Source organism: Theobroma cacao, chromosome 9 (assembly GCF_000208745.1).
Source record: "Theobroma cacao cultivar B97-61/B2 chromosome 9, Criollo_cocoa_genome_V2, whole genome shotgun sequence".
In the NCBI taxonomy this organism is placed as follows: Eukaryota; Viridiplantae; Streptophyta; class Magnoliopsida; order Malvales; family Malvaceae; genus Theobroma; species Theobroma cacao.
Window position 1 is genome coordinate 7,315,582 of NC_030858.1, and position 22,689 is coordinate 7,338,270.

The following is a 22,689-nucleotide window of genomic DNA, read 5'->3' on the forward strand; positions in this document are numbered from 1 at the left end:
AATGTATGTTATAAAAATTTTAAAATTTTTGTAAAGAGAAATTATTAAATTTTAAAAAATANTAATGTATGTTATAAAATTTAAATTTTTGTAAAAGTAAAATTATAAAATTTTAAAAAAGTAAAGGTATGTTTTAAAATTTTGGAGGGTGGAGGCCCTTACTAGCCCCCTTTCCCCTCCACCTCTAATTTGGTACCTATAATACCCAATGTTTCAAGGTGCCATGATTTTGTCTTTGATTTTATTTTTTTACCAAGGTTTCAACGTTATTTATTTCTTCTTTGTGGGCAACAAATTCAATTTGTAATTTGAAGTTATTGCTTGATTGAAGTATTTGTTTATTTTCTTTTTTGCTTGAATTTCAATTTGAAACCCTTTTACTCGCTAATTATAACATAATAATCATCTATAGATATTTTATCCAGATAATATACCATATACAGAAAAATCATTAATCTTTCATAACATCACCCCGTTAGAATTTTTTTTTTGTAAATATTATAAGTCATCATCATTTTACAAAATATTCAACTCATCTATCAAATTACTCAAGAAAATATCTATGTATTGATTCGGAGTAATCATTCGTAAAATGACTATATTAAGAAAAAATGAATAGCTGCTTCATACACATTTACTAGCCAAACATAATAAAGTTTTACAACTGGTCTAAGAGGACTGAAGCCATCTGCTTATAAATCGAGTCTCATATTTCGGTATTCCATTGTAAAAGATTGATGAGTCTGAAGTGCTACCATACTCAAATAGTTGTAGTCCTTATAGATTTTTCCTTTGTTGTTTCTATTGCTTCAATTTATTTTTATTTTCGACTTACATTAGAAATTATTAATTAATTATTGTTGGTTGTTTTTCTTTGACAATGTTCTATTTTCTGGTAAGAGAAATCGAGAAGGATGAGTTTTTAGAACAAAGACTGTGATATGGAACATGCTCTATTGCATCAAATTGTCTCATGCTACTGGATTATAATAGCAAGGTCAATTGCATTGCTTAATATAAAACATTTGCAAAACTTTTTATTTGCAACTAATTTTATTAAGATTGTTTTTTTTTTTTAAAGAACAGTGTAATTTATTTTGGGAATTCAAATTCACATCCGAGCCAAACAGTCCCTTAGGCAGCCGCGCGAACTGATTGGCGCGAAAAGTAAAGCGAACGCAAGAGCCCCAACTTGGTAACATTTAGGGTTTTTCATCTCCTTCGATTTCAGAATCGAAAATAGTTTCGACAATGTCGAATGTCACCGACCAGACGGAAGAAATCAAAACTTTAATATCATCAAATTCCAAAACAAACAAATCGTTCGGTTACTCAACTCTCTTACACTTCCAAGAACAGTCCAGTGACAGTCCTCCTTCAATCCAAGCCCTAGCTCAATGTTCTCGCTGCCTTATCCCTTTAATCGTCGCTGATATCCACGATGAAGATGAAGAAATGTAAATTTTCATCGCAAGTTTTTGTTTAATTTGAAAAAAAAAATTGATTTTGTATTTTTTTGTTTGGTTGATTGCAGAGCTGCTCAAGCTTTGAAGTGTTTGGGATTTATGATCTATCATTCTTCCCTTGTTGCTACAATTCCAGGTGATTTTTTTATTTATTTTTCAAGCAAGATTTGCAAAATGTTACCGTAATTTATTGTTGATTTATTTTGTTGCCTTGGTTTTGTAGCTGAAGATGCTAAGCTGGTTTTAGAGTCGGTGGCTAAACTCATTTCTGTCACAAAAATGAAGGTAAATATTTTACTATCATAGTACAATAGTAGGGTTCCTTTTTTTTTTCTATAATTCTTTTCACTTTCTTTTTTTCATAAATTTTAAGTTGTTCATCTCTTAATTGCAGTCCCTTTGCAATTTAGGCGTGTGGTGTATATCAATTCAACAATTTGATGTCGCAGTTTTAGCTGCCTGCTTCAATACATTGTTGAGGGCAGTTGTTCATGCCCTTGATAATCCTATTGGCTCATTGTCAACAACATTTGAGGCCATGCAGGTATAGTTATTTGTTTGGACGTTTCATTGTCATGTTTGGGTGTCCAATTGTCCATCAAGGAATCACTGCAGCGGTCTTTGTATTTACATTGATTCATTAGCAAAGTTGATTAAAAGATTCATTTACGTATTTATTCTTCCAACAACATCCTGGATTTGTTGGTAACCTCTCCTTCATAGAATGTGTTAAAAAGGTCTACATGGGAAAAGGTGAGGGGCCATGCATGCTGTTTGAGTTCTAATTTTGAATTCAATTTATTATGGCAAATTTGTGGTCTCTTGAGCTTTAAAATTTGAGTTGTATTACAGTAGGACTTTGACTGCCTTGTCATATGTACTAAACTCTTCAATGCTAACTGTGTTAGGCTGTGACAAAGTTAACTGCCCAATTGAGTGAAATGATGAGAGAATCATCACACCTATGGGCACCTTTAATTTATAGAAGATTCCTCTGCTGTGATAAGAGAGAGCGGGATATGTCTGAGAGGTGTTTTTTGAAGATTAGGTCCACAATATTTCCTCCTCCAATAAATCTTTCCAAGGTACTTCTAACTGGCATTTGTTCTCGCCATTTTTTTATTGCACTCTTTCCTTTCATGTTCCCTGTTTATTAAAAGAGGTGCATGTGACATGCTATACATATTGACATGACAGAGGTTAGACTAATTGCATGCTTTAGTTGTTTATTATTTTAAAGAGACATATCACTAGCTTGCGATAATACATTAAAGCTCAAGATGTTATTCCAAATTAAATTCCTTTAAAGTTATTACCAGCAGTATTTGTTAGAGTGGGAATGCAGTTTGTGTTTTGGAAGGCCTTCTGACCAATTATTGACAGTCTTCTTTACCACCATCCATTCTCTATTTACCACAGTAAATATGTGGAGTGTGCTTTTGTGATAAAAAGTAAAAACTGCACTTTAACAATTAACATGCACTTGAACTCTAATAATTTCTTAGCAGCACACACAAATACTAACACATTCATTTATTCTTCTATGAACATGCGTTTATGTTATGCTTCAAGAAGATTTAATTGCAGAAAACTTACTAGAACAACATGTTTAAGTCCAATATCATCAATTCCCTTTTTTCCAAACAGAACAAGTGCAACTAGGAAATTTGGTACGCAGGAGAGGCCAATTATGAAAAATTGAAATTCAGAATTTTACAGTATAATTTGAAATCCAAACCATTTCTTGGAGAGAGATTGGTTGAAAGTTTATCTGGTCCAACCAGTTGGAATCTAAAGCTTGCAACCGGTCCAGTCTATCATTCCGACTACTCATCTCAGCCCTTCATAATCAACAAGATGAGCTTTCATTATCAAACAGCAAGACATCTACTTTAATGGTAAAAATAAAGCTTCAAATGGCTATGAAATTTTGTATAGGTTAGAGATATGTATGAGCTGAATAACATGAAAATCTGTTTGTTAAGTTCCTATATTCAACTCATCTAAGTGCAGAAACCTAACCATTTTCCTTGATGCTGTTTCAAGATATAAATTATAAAACTTGGTTCAAGGTGTTTTGCAACATTGCATGATTACTATTCTATAATCTTAGATCAGTTGCACTCCATATTTCTTAAGCAGGCTATCATTCAAGACATGAAGCAAAAATTGCTGACAGGGATGAAGGACCAGTTAGACAAGGGCATGAAGGTTCAAACTGTCCAGGCGTGGGGATGGTTTATCTGCTTCCTAGGATCTGATGCCTTCAAGAACAGACATCTAGTAAATGAGATGTTGAAAGTCCCTGAGCAGACATTTCAAGATCACAATCCACAAGTCCAGATTGCTTCACTGGTATTACTGATAAAATTTTACTTTAAAACTTTTTTTGAAAGGCTAAAAGTATTTATTCTGTTAAACAGCGGAGTAGAAGGCAGAACAACAAATACAGTTCAGCTGAAAATATTGAAACTTAGTTATATATCCTTTCTCTTTGACAATCTCTTGCACAAGCACAGATGTTTTGATTATACTCAAATAAGAACGTGTCCTGTTTCTTGGTTTGTTGTTCCACAGTTAGCTGTGCTTTCATATAATATAGAAGGATATTTCTTCCTTCGAGAATACTTATGAGAAATTTTGTACAGAATTCATCTAGAGATCTGGAAGGTCTAAGGTCCAACAACTAAACAATATATGCACAGACAATTATTTAGTTCAATCCAAATATGCTGGCTCTTGTGCTGGGCCTATCCCAAGTTCCCAGATGTAAATGGTGCTAATTGTATAATTTAAGTTTGGACTGTACCCTTAAGCATACTGACTTGGGATAGTTCAGGATCAAACAACTTGGTTTATTATCTTTACTGTTGGCTTTAAATGAATTTATTTTGGAAGTATTTATGGCTTGTTGAACATCTTCCTGCCAATGGTCGTGTCTTCATTTTGCAGGTTGCCTGGGAAGGTCTTATTGATGCCCTTGTTCATCCTCCAATACTGGCTTGCAAGAAAAATGTAACCGTACAGAATGGAATTCAATGCTTACAAACATCCCCAGGGAAAAGCAGTGAAATGCAGTTAAATGGATTTTCAAAATGCTTAAAGCTCATTATGACACCTCTAATAGTTATCATTTTGAGCAAATGTGATGTATCTGTTCACGTCTCCTGCTTGAACACATGGTGTTATCTTCTACATAAACTTGATAGCTCCATCAACTCTCCTTTGGTAAATAAACTGGTATTGGATCCTATATTTGAAGCAATTTTTAAAATAGGACCAGGTAGTAAAAGTATCTGGCTGTGGAATTTGTGCCTGGATTTGCTTGATGATTGCATATCAGTGAACTGTGCAGATTTGAACTCTAATCTAAAGGACCAGGTAAACCTTTCTTTATCAGCTAGAACCTTCATTCCTGTTCCTTGTACATCTGGCAGATATTCATGGAAGCAATATCCTATTAAATGGTTGCCATGGGAGCTCAGTCAGTTGGATTTCTACTTAAAGCTGATTGCTATTATTATTACTCATGTGGCTATGGTAACAGCTGCCCCTGAAAGCAGAAAATCAGCTTGTGATGCTTCTGTGAGGATATTTAGATCTGTTTTAAAGGGAGTCCATATGGAGTTTAGAAATCCGTCAAATAATTATTATAATATTATGTTCTGTTTGAGCACTATATTAAAGTTCATTAAGAAAATAGGCGAAGATGCTAGTTCAGAAGGTGGTGGATTTAGTGACTTGTTTAATACTTCCGTTCATTTTATAGAGGTAGTTGCTGAGGAGTTAGAACCTTCTATTGTTGGATCCCCTCTTTATAAAGTGGCTTTAGACATCAAGTACATTGGCAGTCTGGATTCAGTTGATATTAAACATGCAAAAATACTGGATCAGCATTCTATTGCTTATATGGATATGGTTTCACCTATGGTTTATCTAACTGTACTGTACTTCAGTTTGGTGGTTCAGTTAACTATAAATACACTTGAAATGGAATTGATTCTACAAAGGTTTCAAAGTTTTTCTAAATGTGGACTGTCTTCATATGATCCCCTGGAAAGTTTTGTAGCTTCTGTTGGTTTACTGTACAGGCACATGGGCTTAAACTACATAGAGATATGGATGGCAATAGCGAAAGGTCTGAATGACTATATTGATGGTATGAAGGATCTCTCCGTATTCAAAACAGATTCTGACAATTCTTTTTATGAGGCCATATGCCATCTCTTATCATATCCATTCATTTTGTTCTCTTGTTGTCAGAAAGATTTAAACCCGTTGAAATCTAGTGACTCCTTGAAAGAATGTTTTGTTTTATCAGAGAGAAAACTTGAACAGGCCATTGAGGTTTGGAAGTCATTATATGGTTCTGTTATCGTTGCAGACTTTAAGTCTTCTGCTACCAACACTTTTAGTGGTGATCTGTGTGCAATGTTAAATAGGTGTTTTGATGAATATGGTAGCCTGTTTGAGCATAAGAGTGAGCTTGGTTTATATTACAAGGATCTGGAGCTTGCTTGCCTTTCTTTCTCTGGAAAGGTTGTGGTATGTATTCTGAAACAGAAGCTGACTTCAGATACAAGTTCATATGGAAGTGGAAAAGAATGTGTTGGTGACTGCAATATATCCAGTGACATTAACAATATTTTAAAATTTGCTTCCAGGTAAATGGAAACATTTATAACTACTCATGTTCCTAAAGCCTTCTTTACCTGCATTTGTGTAAAATTGTATCCTCTTTTGCAGTTGAATTGCTGGGCACTAGTGCTTGATCTTCAGAAATCCCTTTGGGGAATTACTGTGTTTAATCTGGGTCTGGTTCATTTCCTGGCTTGCTTCCCAATTCACAACCCACTTTGCCTTTTCAAATTAAAAAATGGATTAGTTTTATGGATGAAATGTTCAACATTTAGTACAGCTACTTACAAAGCTGTCCTAAACATAGAAGTAAATCTGTTGGGTAATGCAAAGCTAAAGCTATAATAATCCAGCTGAACCATGATCTATATGAGAACTTAGCCAAGTAGTCTATCTGATTCTTGTGGCAACAAAAATCAGAATAGTGCATGTTGCTTATTGTTTATCAAGAAGGCACATGTTCTCATAACTTGTTACCAACAAACAGGCTTTAATTTGAGTTCAAATAATTAGATAGAGAAAATCTTCCCTGGTTTTTTTGTATGTTTGGTGTGTGTTTGTTAGGGTGCTTAAATATCCCCCAATCCCAAAGCTGTTGTTCATTTGTTGCTTAATATGCTGCAGAGTCATGAAGTACATAAATATAGGAACAGAACCACTGGCAGGTCTTGTGAGTTCAAGGTAAATCATTCTTCTTTCCTATTTATGCTTCATGTTGAGGTTTTTCTTTCATAAATCTTTACATGTTTATGTTTCTCTTATGTGTGTGGGTTTCAGGGTATGTTCTGCGTTGGCATGCTTCATTCGTTGCCTTCACTTGAAGCGAGATATTCTTTCAGTTTTTGAGGTTTGTATTTTTTGCTGTGTTTATCATGTTACCACTAGCATGCTGAGTAAAAACTTCTCTTAAGCTCTTGCATCTCATTTATGCCATCAATATATGGCTGATCAATTACAAAGCCCCAACATACACACAAACACATTAGTCAAATCAATATAAGCCTTTTAAATTTGTGAACTTGAATCAGGTTTTCTTTTCTTTTTTCTTTTGACAAATTGAGATGGACGAAATGAGAGATGAAAGTTCATTTCACCATGAAAAAGGATGGTTTTCAAGTTCTATATTTACTTCGAAACTCTTTTCAGTAGGACAAGAAATTAACTTGTCTTATTGGAGGGAAGTTTTACTTTTTCTCACTCTCTCTCCTTCCCTTCCTTTGCAGGACTTTGAATTCTGCAAGTTCTTTATCCAAGGGAATTGGCATTTAGTTGTTTTAACATTGGCTGATGCTTTTACTGCAGATAATATCCGGTCAACTGCTTCAATGGCTGTCACATCAAGAGATACAGGATGAACATGCCGAAGATCAACTTGGAATTCTGTGGGCTGAGATCCTTAATTGTTTACGGAGGAGCCAGCCACCGCTAACTTTTGATTCTTGTTTCCTCAAACTTCAAGCATGCCTCCTTGAGAAAACACTTGGTCATCCAAATGTCTTGATTTCAGACCCTACCATCATCTTTTGGAACTCCACATATGGCAAGCAAATCAACTTGGAGTATCCTCAAAATCTGCTTCATGTTTTAGACAAGCTGTCAAGAAATGGAAGAATAAACCTCCACAATAAAAGCAAATCAGTTCTGGAAAGATGGTCTATGTCAGAAAACAATACTGCTCCACGGAGTTGCAAGGTCACTGCAAAACAGAACAGGAGCTCAAAGAGAGTAGAGTTGGAGCATACGATTGCTCAATCTAACCAAAAGCATAAACCACCCTCGTGTTCAAAACGGAAAAGGCTAGAACTAACCGAGCATCAAAAGGAAGTGAGACAAGCACAGCAGGGAAGGGAGAGGGACTGCAGTGGACATGGTCCTGGGATCAGAACTTATACTGGTCTTGATTTTTCACAAGGAAACGAGGACTCGCAGGAGAGTCAGGACATTCGGAATTCAGAAGCCTTCTTGGAGATATTGAGAAAAGTTGCATGACTGCCTATCTCTGAAGTCTGGTTTCACATGGTATAAGATGTAATTATCCCCTCTAATTATTTGATGTTGTATATATGATAGTTGCACACATTAATTTGCTCCTTTAGACATATTATAGTACCACTGGATGAACAATCATGTTAATTTTCTTAATTACAGTAAAACAGACATGGATAAAAGGCCAAATGGTGTTTTTGGAATCATCTTATAACCTTGTTTTATAACTTTGGTAACCTTGTATGTTGTAAGAGTGTAAACTTGCAAAGTTTTAAACTCCATGAGTGGATGAAATAGTAATCCTTTTTCCTGTGGGCATAATTTCATCAAGATATAATTGGATGAACAATTAATGTTTCGGTTATATATAATTGAAATTTAGTTTCTAAACTGTAATGTTAATTGGTATATAAATAAAAAGTAATTATATATAAAAGAATACATAATTGAAATTTAGCAATATCAATCTATAAATTATTCGATACTATTATAATTAAAAAATATTTGTTTAACAAGAAATATTTAATGTAATTAAAATTTTTATTTATAAATTATACAAAATTTATTAATATTTATAATAAAAAATATTTTTAATGAAATTAATCGTTACAGTTAAAACTCTTTTGTGTTTATAAATCTAGTAAATCTTATTAATATTAATAATAAAAAAATTAAAAATATAAAACACAAATATAGCTATTTTCATCAATAATTTTTTATAATATTTATATATATTATAAATTATTATCATAATATATAAGTCTCCAGACAAATAACTCATTAGCGATGATGGGACAAGCAACCTTGCTTAAGACGAATAGATATGTAATGAAACTCTTTTGCTCTTTAAGCGTAAATTCTCAAATCTAACAATTGAATTATATAAAAAAAAAAGGTTAAAAATGATCCCTATGAGTCAATGAGTCATCCTCCAACATAAAAAATGAAAAATCATTGGGAAAAAAATGAAGAAAAACCCTTAAAAACCATTATCAATCATCATGTTCTTCTTGCAGTCCCTTGTTCCGCCACCTCCCAAAATTAAAACAAACTGTTTGATTTGAAATTTGAACCTTCACTTTCCAAAGGGCAGTCAGTCCCAACTCCAAAACCGAAGAAAAAGAAAATATCCACTCCCAGGCAACAAACACCGCCCCCCTTTAAAAAAAAAAAAAACCATTAAATTAATTAAAAATCTAATTAGAAAATCGAATGGAATCAGATCAAAGCAAACAACTTCATCATCTTTGATACTCCACCAAACCACGCTATCGCTGCCCACTCCGCAGTTCAACACATTTCATTTTGGGCTTTAAAAAAAAAAGAGAAAAAAGGAAACCCCTTTCGCTCTCTCTATCCGTATCTCTCCGACTCTCCCCCAAATCGGTCGCGTAGGTTTTTATTTATTTATTTTTCTTTCTCATTTCTTTTTCATTTCTCTCTCTGCAAATCAGACACACCAGCGGCGAAAGAACGCCGGCCGACTGTACTCTTTTGCAATTTCTCTTAACTTTTTGAGGACTCCCAACGATATATCCCCCAAATGGAAATTTAAAGACTATATACGACATTTTCTTATTAACAAAGAAGCTAGGGTTTTTCCTTTTTTCTTTATTCTCTCCGCCTGAGATTTTTTTTTTCTTCGATTTTCCTTAGCCCTTCCGATTGGTCTGATCTGGTCATGGATTCGAGGGATTCATCATCGTCGTCGGCTCCGAATCGAGATGGTGCCGCCGGCGACGACGACGGCGTTCTGTCCGTCACTGCTGCTCTTGCTAAAGACGCCGCCCTTTACTTCCAGTCTAGAAAGTTTGCCGAGTGCGTCGATGTCTTGAATCAGCTCAAGCCGAAGAAAGAAGACGATCCGAAGGTAAATTATTTCAAATAATTATGCATATGCATGCATTGGTTTCGATAATGGATGCGATTGACTCGATTCATTTTTGAGCTCCTTTCTGTTTTATTTTTTTTAGTTCGAATTTGAGGTTTATTTTTTTAGCGTTTTCTTGTGTATTTTTCTGGCTCACTGGTACTTTATTATCAGCTGATTTCGATCGCACAAGTTTCTCAGAACATTAACTTAGTAATCCAATGTTGACTCCTTATTTATAGATAATGGTTATTAATCTATACATTTTCCGTGGATTATAGAAACCCCATAATTAGGTTTAATTATGGCCATATGGCGATTTCACTATTTATGTTAACTTAATAATTCCATTATTAATTTCTTTATTTATACTTATGTGGACACCTGGTAATCTATTAACCGGCTTGTGGAATTTTTGAACTCCATCTTTAGTGTATAGGGTAACAATCTTTTAGTTAATCAACATGTGACTAACGTATAAAGTCGATTGTGGAGTTTTTCCTTCACCAGTGGTATATCAGGTGATAGTCATGTTCTTGGTGATGATATATTTTTTTATGTTACTGTGTTACCAAAAATTCTATTTTATTGTAATGGCCTCCTACTGTATTATCGACACGTGAAAAACGCATAAAGTTGATTGTGGAGTTTTTTGCTTCACAAGTGGTGTATGGGGTGATAGTCATTTTGTTGATGATGATAGATTCTTTTATGTTAATGTATTACCAAAAAGACTATTCTTTGCAATGGCCTCCTACGCTCCTGTTAATGAATGTAGGGTGGCTGAATTTTGGGTTTAGTTTAATGAAAGTACAATATCAATGTATCTACTGTGCTTAATTGAATAAAAGCTAATTACTATATGATAGAGTTAGACTGGAGTATACTCATCAAAGATGGAATTTCTAGTTGGTTGAAAGTGCTGTCATTGGTTTGTTACTATGAGGATATGCTGGAGAACTGTACACGTTACATTTGTGTCCTGTGCAATGATATGTTGATATGGGCTATCTCTTTCAGAATGGAATTGGTTATCTGAGGGTTTTAGTCAATATTAGCACGAGATATGGATATTTGTTGGAATGCATAATAAAAACCAATGTTAAGGTGGAGTGATATCTAGACTAGAGAAACTGCATTCCTTTTGCTTTCAAGTAATTGTGGAGGACAACGCTGACTTTGTAAAGTGTTGGAAATTATAAATTTCAATGTTTGGTTATTCATATTGAGGATTACTTAAAATAAAGTTTTTAAATAAAAAAGTGCTGAAAATGTTAGTTAGGAACTAGTTTTTGCTAAATTTAGATTCTGTTAAATCAAGACGGTTTTAAAAACTTTATAGGCTACATTGCCTACCTCTATTAATTTAATTTTTTTTCTATACTATTTTTAAGTTACAAATGCATTATTTGCTAACTAAGAAAAAGCATTATTTGCAAAATGGATCATTTATTTTAAATTATCGTTAAACTATTTTTTTCATTTTAGTCTGTTTCAGAGGTGCATCTAAAATTTAATTGAAAAGTTGAATCAACTAAAAAGAATGGATAATAATACGATACAGAAAACATGTGCAAGTCGTTGTATACTGTAAGATGTGATGGCTGTAAGGCCAAAATGATAGTCATACAACTTTCAAACTTTAGTCTATATAGTAATCAGACATATTTAAATATAGTCTGCATGAAAATTTTGGATAGCAGACTGAAATACTTCTTATAGTGCAAATTAGTACTTATAACATGCAGTAGTAAAATTCAGCATTTAATTTATCAGCATGAATTGTGTCACCGTGAAGAAGTTCAGCTGCTGGATGAATTTTAACTCAAACTCCTCACTAACATCAATCTGTGTTTTTTTTTGTTTTTTGAAAACCTTTATTTTTGGTTGTAAGTTTTTTAGGCCTTAAAATCACTGATAGCTGTGTTTATGAGTTAGTTATCTCTGGAGACATTCAAACCGATTTTAATATCTAATGATTGTGATGGTATCATCTCAATCAAATGCTGTTTATAAAAAGTTCTGGTTATGGTCTTAATGTGGATTACATAGTTGATCTTCTTAGAATCCCGTTTGTTGATGTTCTATTTTATTGTTAGAGTTCAATTACTGCTTTCACATTGAAATTGTGCGAACTACCAATAGCTTCAGTTTAGTGGCTGTTGGCATCTATTATAAGTTTTCCCTTTCTGTTGGCTCAGTCTAAGTTATTTGAATAAATGGATTATTCAACAGGTTCTTCATAATATTGCAATTGCGGAGTTTTTTCGGGATGGTTGCTCAGATCCCAAGAAATTGCTTGAAGTCCTTAACAATGTCAAGGTACTATTTTTTTTTTCCTTTTTCACTCTGGTTTATGTGGCTGTGCACTCCCAGCAATATTTCTCAGTATTAATCTAGTCATATACCTTCTGGAAAGAATTGCCAATGGCAAAGAATAATAGTCCTGGCCAGTTCATCAATTTCATAACTTTAAAGTCTTATTTTCTCCAATTGAGAATGGATGGTGAGTGGAGGGTGATATTATGGAAGAAACTTTAACAAATAAAGAAAACCAAAAATATGTACTATTTTCTTTTACTCAAGTGAAATCTTTTTGGAGAAGCAACGCTGCTCAGCTTAAATCAAGGTTGTTTGTGTGTTTTTTCTTTTTCTTTAATTGCTCTCTAGATGATGTCAATTGTGTTAGGCATTTGACAGTTTGAACTATGATTAGCTTTGCATGAAACCACTGCTAGTTATGGTATTTACTCTGGGAAATGCTTAGTGGTGGAAAGGATTATGTATCTGACCCCATTTAATTTGGACCTGTGACTTTTTGAGCCTCAATTTGTGTCATGTATATGTATTTCATCTCTAATAGCAGGGTGCCTCTGATGAATTCATTTTTCTTCTCCCAGTTGCTCTAACTAGGAAATAGTAATTTTTGAGTAAGACATTGGTTGCATTCTGGGGAAAGTTTTGTTGTATTGCTATGTTCAGGACTTATTTGGACTTACATTGGAATTATGTATTTTTTTGGTTTTTGTTGTTCAGAAGAGAAGCGAGGAGCTTGCTCATGCTTCTGGAGAACAGGTGGAGTCTGGTAACAATGTTGGAAATAAAGGTAGTTCAGGTTCAAAAGGAAGTGGTACAATAACACAACAGTTTTCTGGTTCAAATAGTGCCAGTATTATTTACACAGATGAGTTTGATACCTCTGTGGCTGCTTTAAACATAGTATGTCTCCTTCTATAATTTCAAGAGTTGAAGAGCAGTAATCTTTTCACCGGTGACTTGGAGTAACATGTTTGTTCTGAATTGATCTAATATAGGCGGTCATTTGGTTCCATCTTCATGAATATGCAAAGGCATTATCAGTTCTTGAACCTCTGTATCAAAGCATTGAACCCATAGATGAGGTATTTTATCTTATTTAGGTGTCATTTTTGTTTTTACACGTGTTGTTTTGTATTAACTGGTCTCCTTTTTATTTATATGCAGACAACAGCTCTTCATATCTGCCTTTTGTTGCTGGATGTTGTGCTAGCCTGCCATGATGCTTCAAAATCTGCTGTAAGTTCTAAATAATTTGTAGCTTGACTATTTGGAATTCCCGAATTGGAAAATTCCTCGCTAATTGCCGAGTTCAATCACTTTAGGGATCGCAGTAAGATGGATATTACTAACTGTTAGCCTTGTACTTGGATGGGGCTGTGTGTAGAGATTAGAGCGTGTTTGCCTTACAATTCTGATAAGCATGTTGTTAGAGGACATTGAAGCTGCTTGCCAGTTAAGAATGTTTAAATAAAGGAACTAATTTCTTTAAAGGTGCTTCAGTTCCTTTGGATTAGGGAGTGACACACCCATCAAAGGGTAACCATCTTTGTTATGTGCAGTCTGGATTGGATGATTTGAAATGTTTTATTGAGAATGTCCAACCATTCAAATATATTAGTCCCAGTGATATTTTTAAAATGATTTTTGTGTGGAGTGCCAGTCTATTAAAGGTAATGTGTACTCCAATCAAATTAAAACTTTGAAACATACAGAAGACACTATAGCAAGAGTGTAGGACACCATTTTTTTCCTCGGTTTTTGGTATTCCCATTTCTCTTTGCTGTAATACAGTAATGGTTAAATCATAAAGACTGGTTTTGGTCCAACATAATTAATTATTTACAAGTCCTATATTCTAAATGCACTTTGTTTTGTTCATCATATGTAGGTAAATTTACTAGATGTAAACTGTGTTTGCCTCCTATATGTAAACTATCTTAGTAATTTATGTAAGCTTTATGAAATTACTGATGTTTGTTGTTTGTACAAGTACTGTATGTATTACAAGGTACTTTCTCTCTTTATATTTAAAAGAGGATTGCATTTATATTTCCTGGTATTTCCACCCACTGAAGAAGAATGAACCACATCTGTTTTCCTTTTTGTTAAAGAATTTTTATAGTTTGCTTGGTGGTTGGTCCATTGTCTGCTGTTCTTGCAATCGTCTAAATTATGTCCCTTTACTTCTGTAATTGTTTGTAAAGATGGTAAATGAAGATTCTATATTTACCATATGCTGCAATCCAGATTCAAATTCACCTCTAATTGCAGCATTAGAAGGAGCATATTCATTCAAACTTCTGTCCTTGCCATGCTGTGCTCCCTGTTCCCATATCATCTTGCATTTTATGTATAGGAAACCACGTCAGCGTTTTCTTGTTAAACACCCTGGAACTGTCTGCTAATGCCTCTTTAGTTATTATATTTCGAAGTGCTTGGTGATGAGGCAAGCATACAAAATGTCACAATACATAGGAAAAAAAATAACTGGTAACCTCTATTTTTCTGCATTATGTATTTACGTTCGTACTAGCATGTCTTAAATGTAATTCGGAAGGCTCTTGTTTTTTTATGATTTACATTTTATACTACTTTTAGCCCTCACTTTTCCAAATCATCACATTCATATCTTAACTTAGTGAATACTGTTTATGCTTACTTTGTCTTTCTTTTTCCTGTTGTCGTACTTAAAATGTCCATGGAAATTGATGGAATGAATCAGTTTGGATCGAAACTTCTGCACCCTATGGAAAATGCTGAAAGCCTTTCCTGGTCCAGAGTTTCCAATTTTGGAGCAGTGCTGCTTTTCATGTGTTGTTTAATTTGATATTTAGTAGCTAAAATAAACTTTATTATATAATATTGGTTTTTGTTTTTCTTTCACAACCTTTTTTGGATAATTCACATTTTAGGTTTTCATTTTTCTGAAGGTTAGATAATTGTTCTATGACTTTCAAATTGAAACCAAAGGGACTAGTTGCTTCCATATTTGTGGTCTGTTTGCTACTTCAATTTGTAGCATTGCCAATTAGAACTTTTCTCTTTGCTGTATCAAATTTTTGCTTATGAGATTGGTGACTTCATTTTGCACTGATAAGCATGGTTGGTGTGATGATTCTTTTAGACGGTTAGACCTGGATAACTGGATTTTAGTCTTGGGCAGTGAGGCCTGCCTGTTGGATTCTGGTTGGATTCATGCCCTCAGTATGGGCAGTTATACTCTGTTCAGAATTCAGACATTTTAAACCCAGTTCGTACTCTGATCAAACTCCAATGCTTTTGTAATACACCTTATACTGCTTATTGTAATGAACTGGTGAGAAGCTGTTTTAACATCTTGTGGGTCCCACTTGGTTTGAAATGTATATAGGAAGATAATTCCTAGCATCTTCTTTTTTTTGCATTATCATTGTGGGTGTTCATGTTTTGTTAATGGCAGGCTTTAAGATGTTATGTTTTATTAAAAATTTGGGTTTGTATCTTATAGCTTTGATACTAAAACAGCTTTAATTATGTTCAGGATGTATTGAATTATTTGGAAAAGGCATTTGGCGTTGGCAATGTCAGTCAGGGGGACAATGGTAACATGGTTGCCCAACAATCCACGAGTCTAGTAGGAAAATCATCCTCTGTACCAAGCAGCTCATTGGTCTCAGATACTTCTAGTTCAGACTTAGCTGCTAGTGTAAATGCCTCTGAGAATCCTCTATCAAGAACTTTATCAGAGGACCCACTGGATGAAATGTTTTCGACACTGGATATTGGTGGACAAAACTTAGCAAGGTCTGCTGGTCTTACATCTGCAGATGATCTTCCCAGGACCACAGTTGATAGATCTATCTCTGGTGTTGATCTGAAGCTCAAGTTGCAACTTTACAAGGTTCAGTTTTTGCTTCTCACTAGAAATGTAAAGATAGCAAAGCGTGAAGTCAAGCTTGCTATGAACATTGCTCGAGGGAGAGATTCATCTATGGCTCTCCTCTTGAAGGCCCAGCTTGAGTATGCTCGTGGAAACCATCGAAAAGCCATCAAGTTGTTGATGGCATCAAGTAATCGGGCAGATGCAGCAATTTCAAGCATGTTTAACAACAATCTAGGCTGCATATACTATCAACTTGGGAAGTATCATACATCTGCAGTGTTCTTTTCCAAGGCACTGAGTAGTTGTTCATCTCTGCAGAAGGAGAAGCCTCTAAAGCTATTAACATTCTCGCAGGATAAATCTCTTGTCATAACATATAACTGTGGGTTGCAGTACTTGGCCTGTGGGAAACCAATACTGGCTGCTCGTTGTTTCCAGAAAGCAAGTTTAATTTTCTACAAAAGACCCCTCTTGTGGCTTCGGCTTGCCGAATGTTGTCTAATGGCTGCAGAGAAAGGACTTGTAAAAGGAAGTTGTGCTTCATCAGACAGATCAGAAATTAGAGTCAATGTTATTGGAAAGGGTAGGTGGAGGCAACTTCTAATTGAAGACGGAATTTCAAGGAATGGACTCGTAGATTCTTCTGAAAAGGATGACTGGGCTTTAGGTATTGATGGGCAGCCTAAGCTTTCATTGTCACTTGCTAGGCAGTGTCTCTATGATGCACTGCACTTGTTGAACTGTTCTGAGTGGAGTAATTCAAAGTCTGCTTTACCCTCCAATGCCTCCTTAGAGGAAAATGAAGATGGAGCATCTTCCAAGAACTCAAACCATAAGAACTTATCTGGAATTGATTCCAAGGCTTCAACTATGTCAGTAGGTCTAGTTAACTCAAATGGGGATGTGAAAGAGCCAAAGGGGGGAACTAATCAGGAGATTATTCAGAACTCCATCTCCTATTATGAAGGTATTTGCAGAAGAGAAAATCAGATGATTAAGCAGGCTCTTCTTGCTAATTTGGCATATGTAGAGTTAGAACTGGAAAATCCTTTGAAGGCCCTTTCTGCAGCACGATCTCTGTTAGAACTACCAGGTTGTTCAAGAATTTACATCTTTCTAGGTCATGTCTATGTGGCAGAGGCTCTCTGCTTGCTGAACAAGCCTAAGGAAGCTGCAGAGCATTTATCCTTTTATTTGTCTGAGGGAAATAATGTTGAATTGCCGTTTGGTCAAGAGGACTGTGAACAGTGGCGAGTGGAAAAACCTGTTGATTGTGAAGAATCAACTGGAGCAGCATCAGCCAAGAATCCTTCCCCTGAGGGCTTGGTGGATTTCATGTTTCTTAATCCAGAGGAGGCACGTGGAACCCTTTATGCAAATCTTGCTGCTGTGTCTGCAATACAAGGTGAACTCGAGCGGGCCCACCATTTTCTGAGGCAAGCATTGTCCCTGGTACCCAACAGTAGCGAAGCCACTATGACTGCAATATATGTTGATCTCATGCTTGGTAAGTCGCAAGACGCTCTGTCCAAGTTAAAACGTTGTAGTCATGTCAGGTTCCTTCCCAGCAGCCTACAGCTGAATAAATCCTCGTAATGGTTGTGTGGGTGGTTCCAATTCAATCCTTTTGTGGCCCACCATTCAGATGCTAGTTAGCAGGTAGATCAGCAATCCTTTTAGAGGATTTGTATCATATATATAGTTCAATTCAGATAATAAGTTTTCTGTTTTGTTTTTTTTTTTCTTTCTTCTTCCTCTCATTTTTCCCATATCTAGGGTTCATTTTTCAGTGGTGTGGCTGATTGTTTTGGTAAGAGCTGATGCCCACCTGTGAATTTGAGATGTAGTTCTAATTCAGGTTATTGTGTTTTAGTGGCTAATCCATCTGGTATTGAAGAATAGAGAGATAACGCGCTCCTCTCGAGGTTGAAATGGAATAGATTTTATTCATTTTGGATTTAAATCCCAGAGTCATTCATTCCAATGGGTTGTAGCCTTGCCGTACAATTTACTCAATCTGTTCAATTTTTCTTTTATTCCAATGCTTTTCCCCGGTCTCTTTGGCAATTCGTAGTTTACCTCAATGGTGGATGCATTCGTTGTTGACCCAAGTTGTTCTTTCACTCTCAAAGTTCTGTATCGGCAAGAAGCACTTGGACAGTAACCCTGATTCATTAGCAGCCGTCAATTCAAGCAAGGAGCTGGTATTTGGACTTTTTGAGATTTGGATGGTTGGAGACTGAATGGTAGCCTCTGAACGTTCAAGCCTTGGAACGGCCAGCCACCGCCAAAGCTAAGCTTTTTCTGATAGTTGAATGACCCATTTTTTTAAAATGTTAAAAGTCATTATGGAAAAGGGCATTGGATACATGATTATTCAAGATATTTCACTCACAATCAAAACTCAGAGGTTTGATCTAACTTCTGTATTTAGGTCTTAATAATTCTATCTTGGTTTAACTCTTTAAGGGGCCGTAAATGGTTGTTGACACAGAACGTCACCGCACTGATACTAACAGAAACAACTTAAAGTTGTAATGTTGCTCAAACTCTTTTCTTCTTTTTATACTTACTCACTCAACAACTATCATGGCTACATTTGGCAGGATTCTTTTGCTATTATATAAATGACTACACTATTGAGCATTACAAAGTCTGAATTCTGAAGTAGGAAAAGCAATTTTGTCATGGAATTACATCACAAATCTAGATCGTTAATTTATAACTGACTTATTTTCTTCTTGTGTTTTGATAAACACCCGAAGCATAGTCACTAGAATATTTGCATACCATCTTATGTTTAATTATTTCATGAAGTGGTGATAAAATAAATTTGAATAAATTAAAATTCAATGTTTCTTAATACTTGACTTGCTTTATTTTATTTAAAAGTCTTTTACACTTATTATCAATAAATTTTACGTTAAATATTTTCTTATGAGCAAGAGATATAATAAGCTATTTTTTAATTAAGTAAAAATTAGAGGAAGGGAGCTTTAAACCAAATGCTCACCTCTTACTTGTTGTACATATATTAATTGGTATATTTTCTTGAGTGACCAAAAAAATTGGCGAAGAATACTAGACTGAAAAACAAAGTATTTCTTGATTGATTGTTCATTATTAAAGAGCCCCTTTATAGAGTCAATCTCCTTATGGGTTAAGACTGGAAGAATGAACCAGAGAATCTCCTGAATTCTAACAGAAACCTCATCAACAGACACCCCATGTTATTATGGAAGGTAGAGACAAACAATGTTCATGTGCTATAGCTTAAAATCGGTCCCCTCTTCCTTTAATCTTAGCCAGGGTCATGCTGGCCACTTCTATTGAAACTGTATGTGATGGATTCCTAGCTAATTCCTTGAGATCATCTTCTCTGGAAGAAAGAGGAAAGCCAAATAAAGATAAAGGACAAAGGATAAAGTTATCTAGACTTCTTGGACTGTCCTTTCCCGGTTCTCCTCCCATAGTTTAACATTACAACACAACCCTACCTTGGGGAGCTGAATTGCAATACATATATTGTGGTTGAAAGTGAAGAGAGAAAAAGTTAAAAAGAAACATGGTTCATCAAAATGTATGTCGTAAGATTGTGCAGTCACTTCCTGATTGCTACATTTGAAAAACGCCAAAAGCAAAAAACAGGTTGCATACAGAACGTCCATGATTGACGACGAAGCTGTAAAGCAATCAGACACACTTCCTCACTATCAAAATGTGCCATAATTAGCTACATTGACTAGCTCCTTGGTATTTGCCTTTTCCTTTTTCTTTTTCTTTTTTGGGAATAATTTTCATCCAAATTAAAGGAACTATTATGAACGAGTCCTCAATATACCTTGCAATCAAGCTTGTGGTGCACATTAACTCTAGTATTAACTTGTGTTAAAATTATTGTAATGCACGTTGATAATAATTGTTTCGATAGTAATATTAGGAGATTGGAACCGAATTAATTATCCTTATAATCTCGTCAGGAGTAATTTGATCCACGAGAAACTGGAAACCATACATAGAAACACAGGAAAAAAGGGATTCAGAGCAATGAAGAATGGGTTTGGAACTATGTATGTATAAAGGCTGCTCTAAATAAGTGTGCTGGTTTCAAGACTACTTGTATGCTGAAAGCCTTCTTCAGTCTTGATGCGTGGAATAAAAAGAAAAGCATACTTATTTCACATGTCTCTGTCGTCTTTCTAAAGTAATCAACTCTCCCAGAAGGCACTTCCACTCTCTCTAGTTTCTGAAAGTAACCTCTTACGTACCATGCACAGCACAGGGCCAAAAAAAAATATCCAAGAGGCTCCAACGACTCAAAAAAACACCAGAATATTTCATGATGACACTGAGTTCGGAATTGAAAGGTGGACTTCTCAAAGCCATTGGATCTCCAAAAACTAACATTCTCTCTCTCTTACGGTATCAGTATTTGTATATACATGATTATGACCTAAAGTAGAAGCTCAGATTGAATGGTGGATTTTCACATCAAGTACTTATCATCTTATTTCAAAGTGGGATCCAGAGTCATTGAGGCATGCCCTTAAACTGGGACCCCAACAGGCTTCCTGAATTACTATCATATGACATGACACTGGAGGTCAAAATTTGTAGTTTCTTAAGGAGGCTTTAAACGTTTTCAAGTCCTTCACATGCAATGTACTGTAGCAAGTGATTAAAGATTGAATAGGAAGAACTAATTGTAGAAAAGGTTATTGTATACGGAACAAAATGAAAATCCCGGAAAATCATAAACAGGAAGAAGGTCATTCTTGATTGCTTCTTTTGTTCCAAGACAAAAACACACTTGCAACAATCTTTACGAAAGAAAAAAACAAATGGTGTACAATAAGAGTCCAATCCAATTGAGAGAGAGAAAGGGGAGGTAGGGTAGGGGAGAAAGAAGAAGAGAAAGAGAAAGAGAAAGGTCGACATCCTCTCATGTCGATATCATAAGAGCGTCCATGAAATTAGCAACCTGCAAATCGGTATACCATGGAATCAAGTGAGGAAAAAATATTCCTGGAATATATAGCGCAGAAAAGAAAAGGAAAAAAACTTTTATTGAACAAGCAAGAAGTCATTTACTCACTAGCCTTTTTAATTAGAGTGCAAACTGCCATACTTCATTTATTCTTTTTGATGAATCACTTCTGAAGTTTATTTCGTTTCAATTGTTCCTTATGATTTGAATTAGGTTAAAATAATACTCGAGCTTTGTATTTTTGTGTTAGGCATCTTGAAAATACATTCATTATTATTGTGAAAAAAATTGACTAAATTTTTTGCTCTAAAATGTAATACCCTATACTATCTTATCATTGAGGTCAGCTACAGTTATCATGTGTACAAAAAGGTTAGCATTGCTACAATTTCTCCCAAAAGGTATTGGAAATGAAATCAAAGAAGAGCAAGCATTTTCTTTCAACAAATACTATATAATCCTTTTTACCCTAAACAGTTAAGAAAATTGTAATCAGAGACAAACAGTTGAAGCTTCGGACCTAAAGAAAGCGTTGGAATGAAAGGGAAATAATAAAATACTTAACTTGGATGATCTAGAGAGAGCAAGTGTAACCAGGAGGGGGTGTCTTCCCACAAGTGATAAGGAGCTGAAGAGCAAGTGGCACATAAATGTTAAGGTTGAGAAGCTTGAGCTTGAGAGTGGTGCACAGGCAGACTGCAGCTTCAAGCTCAACAAGCCCTGAAAGAACCGGACAGCATTCATTCACAACCGGGTCACCAATAACAATGTGCACCAACCCTCCAAGAAGATCCACACAAGCACCCAGTTTCAGTGTGTCAATAGGGCAAGTGGCAGTGGCCGGTGGTGGCGGGCAGGATTTTCCACTTGGTGGAGTAGTAATTGGAGGCACCGTCACCGGAGGGAGGTTAATGGGTGGCTTCACAATTGGAGGGATCAATGGGGGGAGGTTGATTGGCGGCTTCACAACGGGAGGGAGTGTCACCGGAGGGACTGTGACTGGTGGCTTCACAATTGGAGGAACAGTAACCGGTGGCAAGTTGATTGGAGGTTTAACAATGGGAGGGATGGTAATGGGACCCTTAGGGGACTTTCCCTTGGGCTTTCTGTGCTTCGGGGGTGGCTTGCCGCAGGTTCCACAGCCAAGAATTGGAGTGGCTGCGGAAATGAAAAGCATGCAAATGAGGAGTAGAGCTGAGATTTTGGTGTTGTCCATTTTGATAGTGGAGTGGAGTGGAGTGGAGTGGAATGGAATGGGTAAACTTTTCGTAGAGAAGAAGGTGTTATATAGGAATAGTGCCGAGAGCAAGAAAACAAAAAATTGCCATGGAAGAAGCAGATCACGTGAACTTGGGCTAAGTTCTAAAGGCAGCTGCCAAACTTTGCTAGTTGGCAATCTATTACCATGCCTTTACAATTACATGAATCTATCAAAATTTAACCGCTGCTATTTTCATCTTTTATGAACACTGTTTTGGTCATTAGTTCGTACTTTGATTTAGAAAGACACAGTATATTTTGGTAATGGGAGAGGGAGAGAGAGAGAGAGAGAGGTAGTCAG

At 35.5% G+C, this 22,689-nt stretch overlaps 3 protein-coding genes across 5 annotated transcripts; 2 read left to right on the forward strand and 1 right to left on the reverse strand.

The window, feature by feature from the left end:
* On the forward strand, window positions 1,112-8,296 carry LOC18588816. Of its 2 annotated transcripts, none has more exons than XM_018126422.1 (10): window positions 1,112-1,457; window positions 1,535-1,602; window positions 1,690-1,751; window positions 1,861-2,010; window positions 2,375-2,551; window positions 3,606-3,821; window positions 4,419-6,130; window positions 6,729-6,785; window positions 6,882-6,951; window positions 7,407-8,296. In XM_018126422.1, the coding sequence occupies exons 1-10, from the start codon at window positions 1,252-1,254 to the stop codon at window positions 8,091-8,093; spliced, it is 3,405 nt and encodes a 1,134-aa protein (XP_017981911.1). In that variant the 5' UTR covers window positions 1,112-1,251; the 3' UTR covers window positions 8,094-8,296. The 2 variants fall into 2 exon arrangements, with proteins under 2 accessions (XP_017981911.1, XP_007013545.2); XM_007013483.2 differs by having other exon boundaries at window positions 3,609-3,821.
* Window positions 9,273-18,177, forward strand: LOC18588817 (CCR4-NOT transcription complex subunit 10). Of its 2 annotated transcripts, XM_007013484.2 has the most exons (7): window positions 9,273-9,481; window positions 9,747-9,960; window positions 12,196-12,282; window positions 12,997-13,179; window positions 13,275-13,361; window positions 13,444-13,515; window positions 15,800-18,177. In XM_007013484.2, exons 2-7 carry the CDS (start codon window positions 9,772-9,774, stop codon window positions 17,735-17,737), a joined length of 2,556 nt encoding a protein of 851 aa, XP_007013546.2. In that variant the 5' UTR covers window positions 9,273-9,481; window positions 9,747-9,771; the 3' UTR covers window positions 17,738-18,177. The 2 variants fall into 2 exon arrangements, with proteins under 2 accessions (XP_007013546.2, XP_017983507.1); XM_018128018.1 differs by lacking the exon at window positions 9,273-9,481 and having other exon boundaries at window positions 9,492-9,960.
* Window positions 20,891-22,397, reverse strand: LOC18588819 (36.4 kDa proline-rich protein). The gene is made up of 2 exons (XM_018128103.1): window positions 21,693-22,397; window positions 20,891-21,122 (listed from the first exon to the last, which is right to left on the reverse strand). Exon 1 carries the CDS (start codon window positions 22,342-22,344, stop codon window positions 21,703-21,705), a length of 642 nt encoding a protein of 213 aa, XP_017983592.1. The 5' UTR covers window positions 22,345-22,397; the 3' UTR covers window positions 20,891-21,122; window positions 21,693-21,702.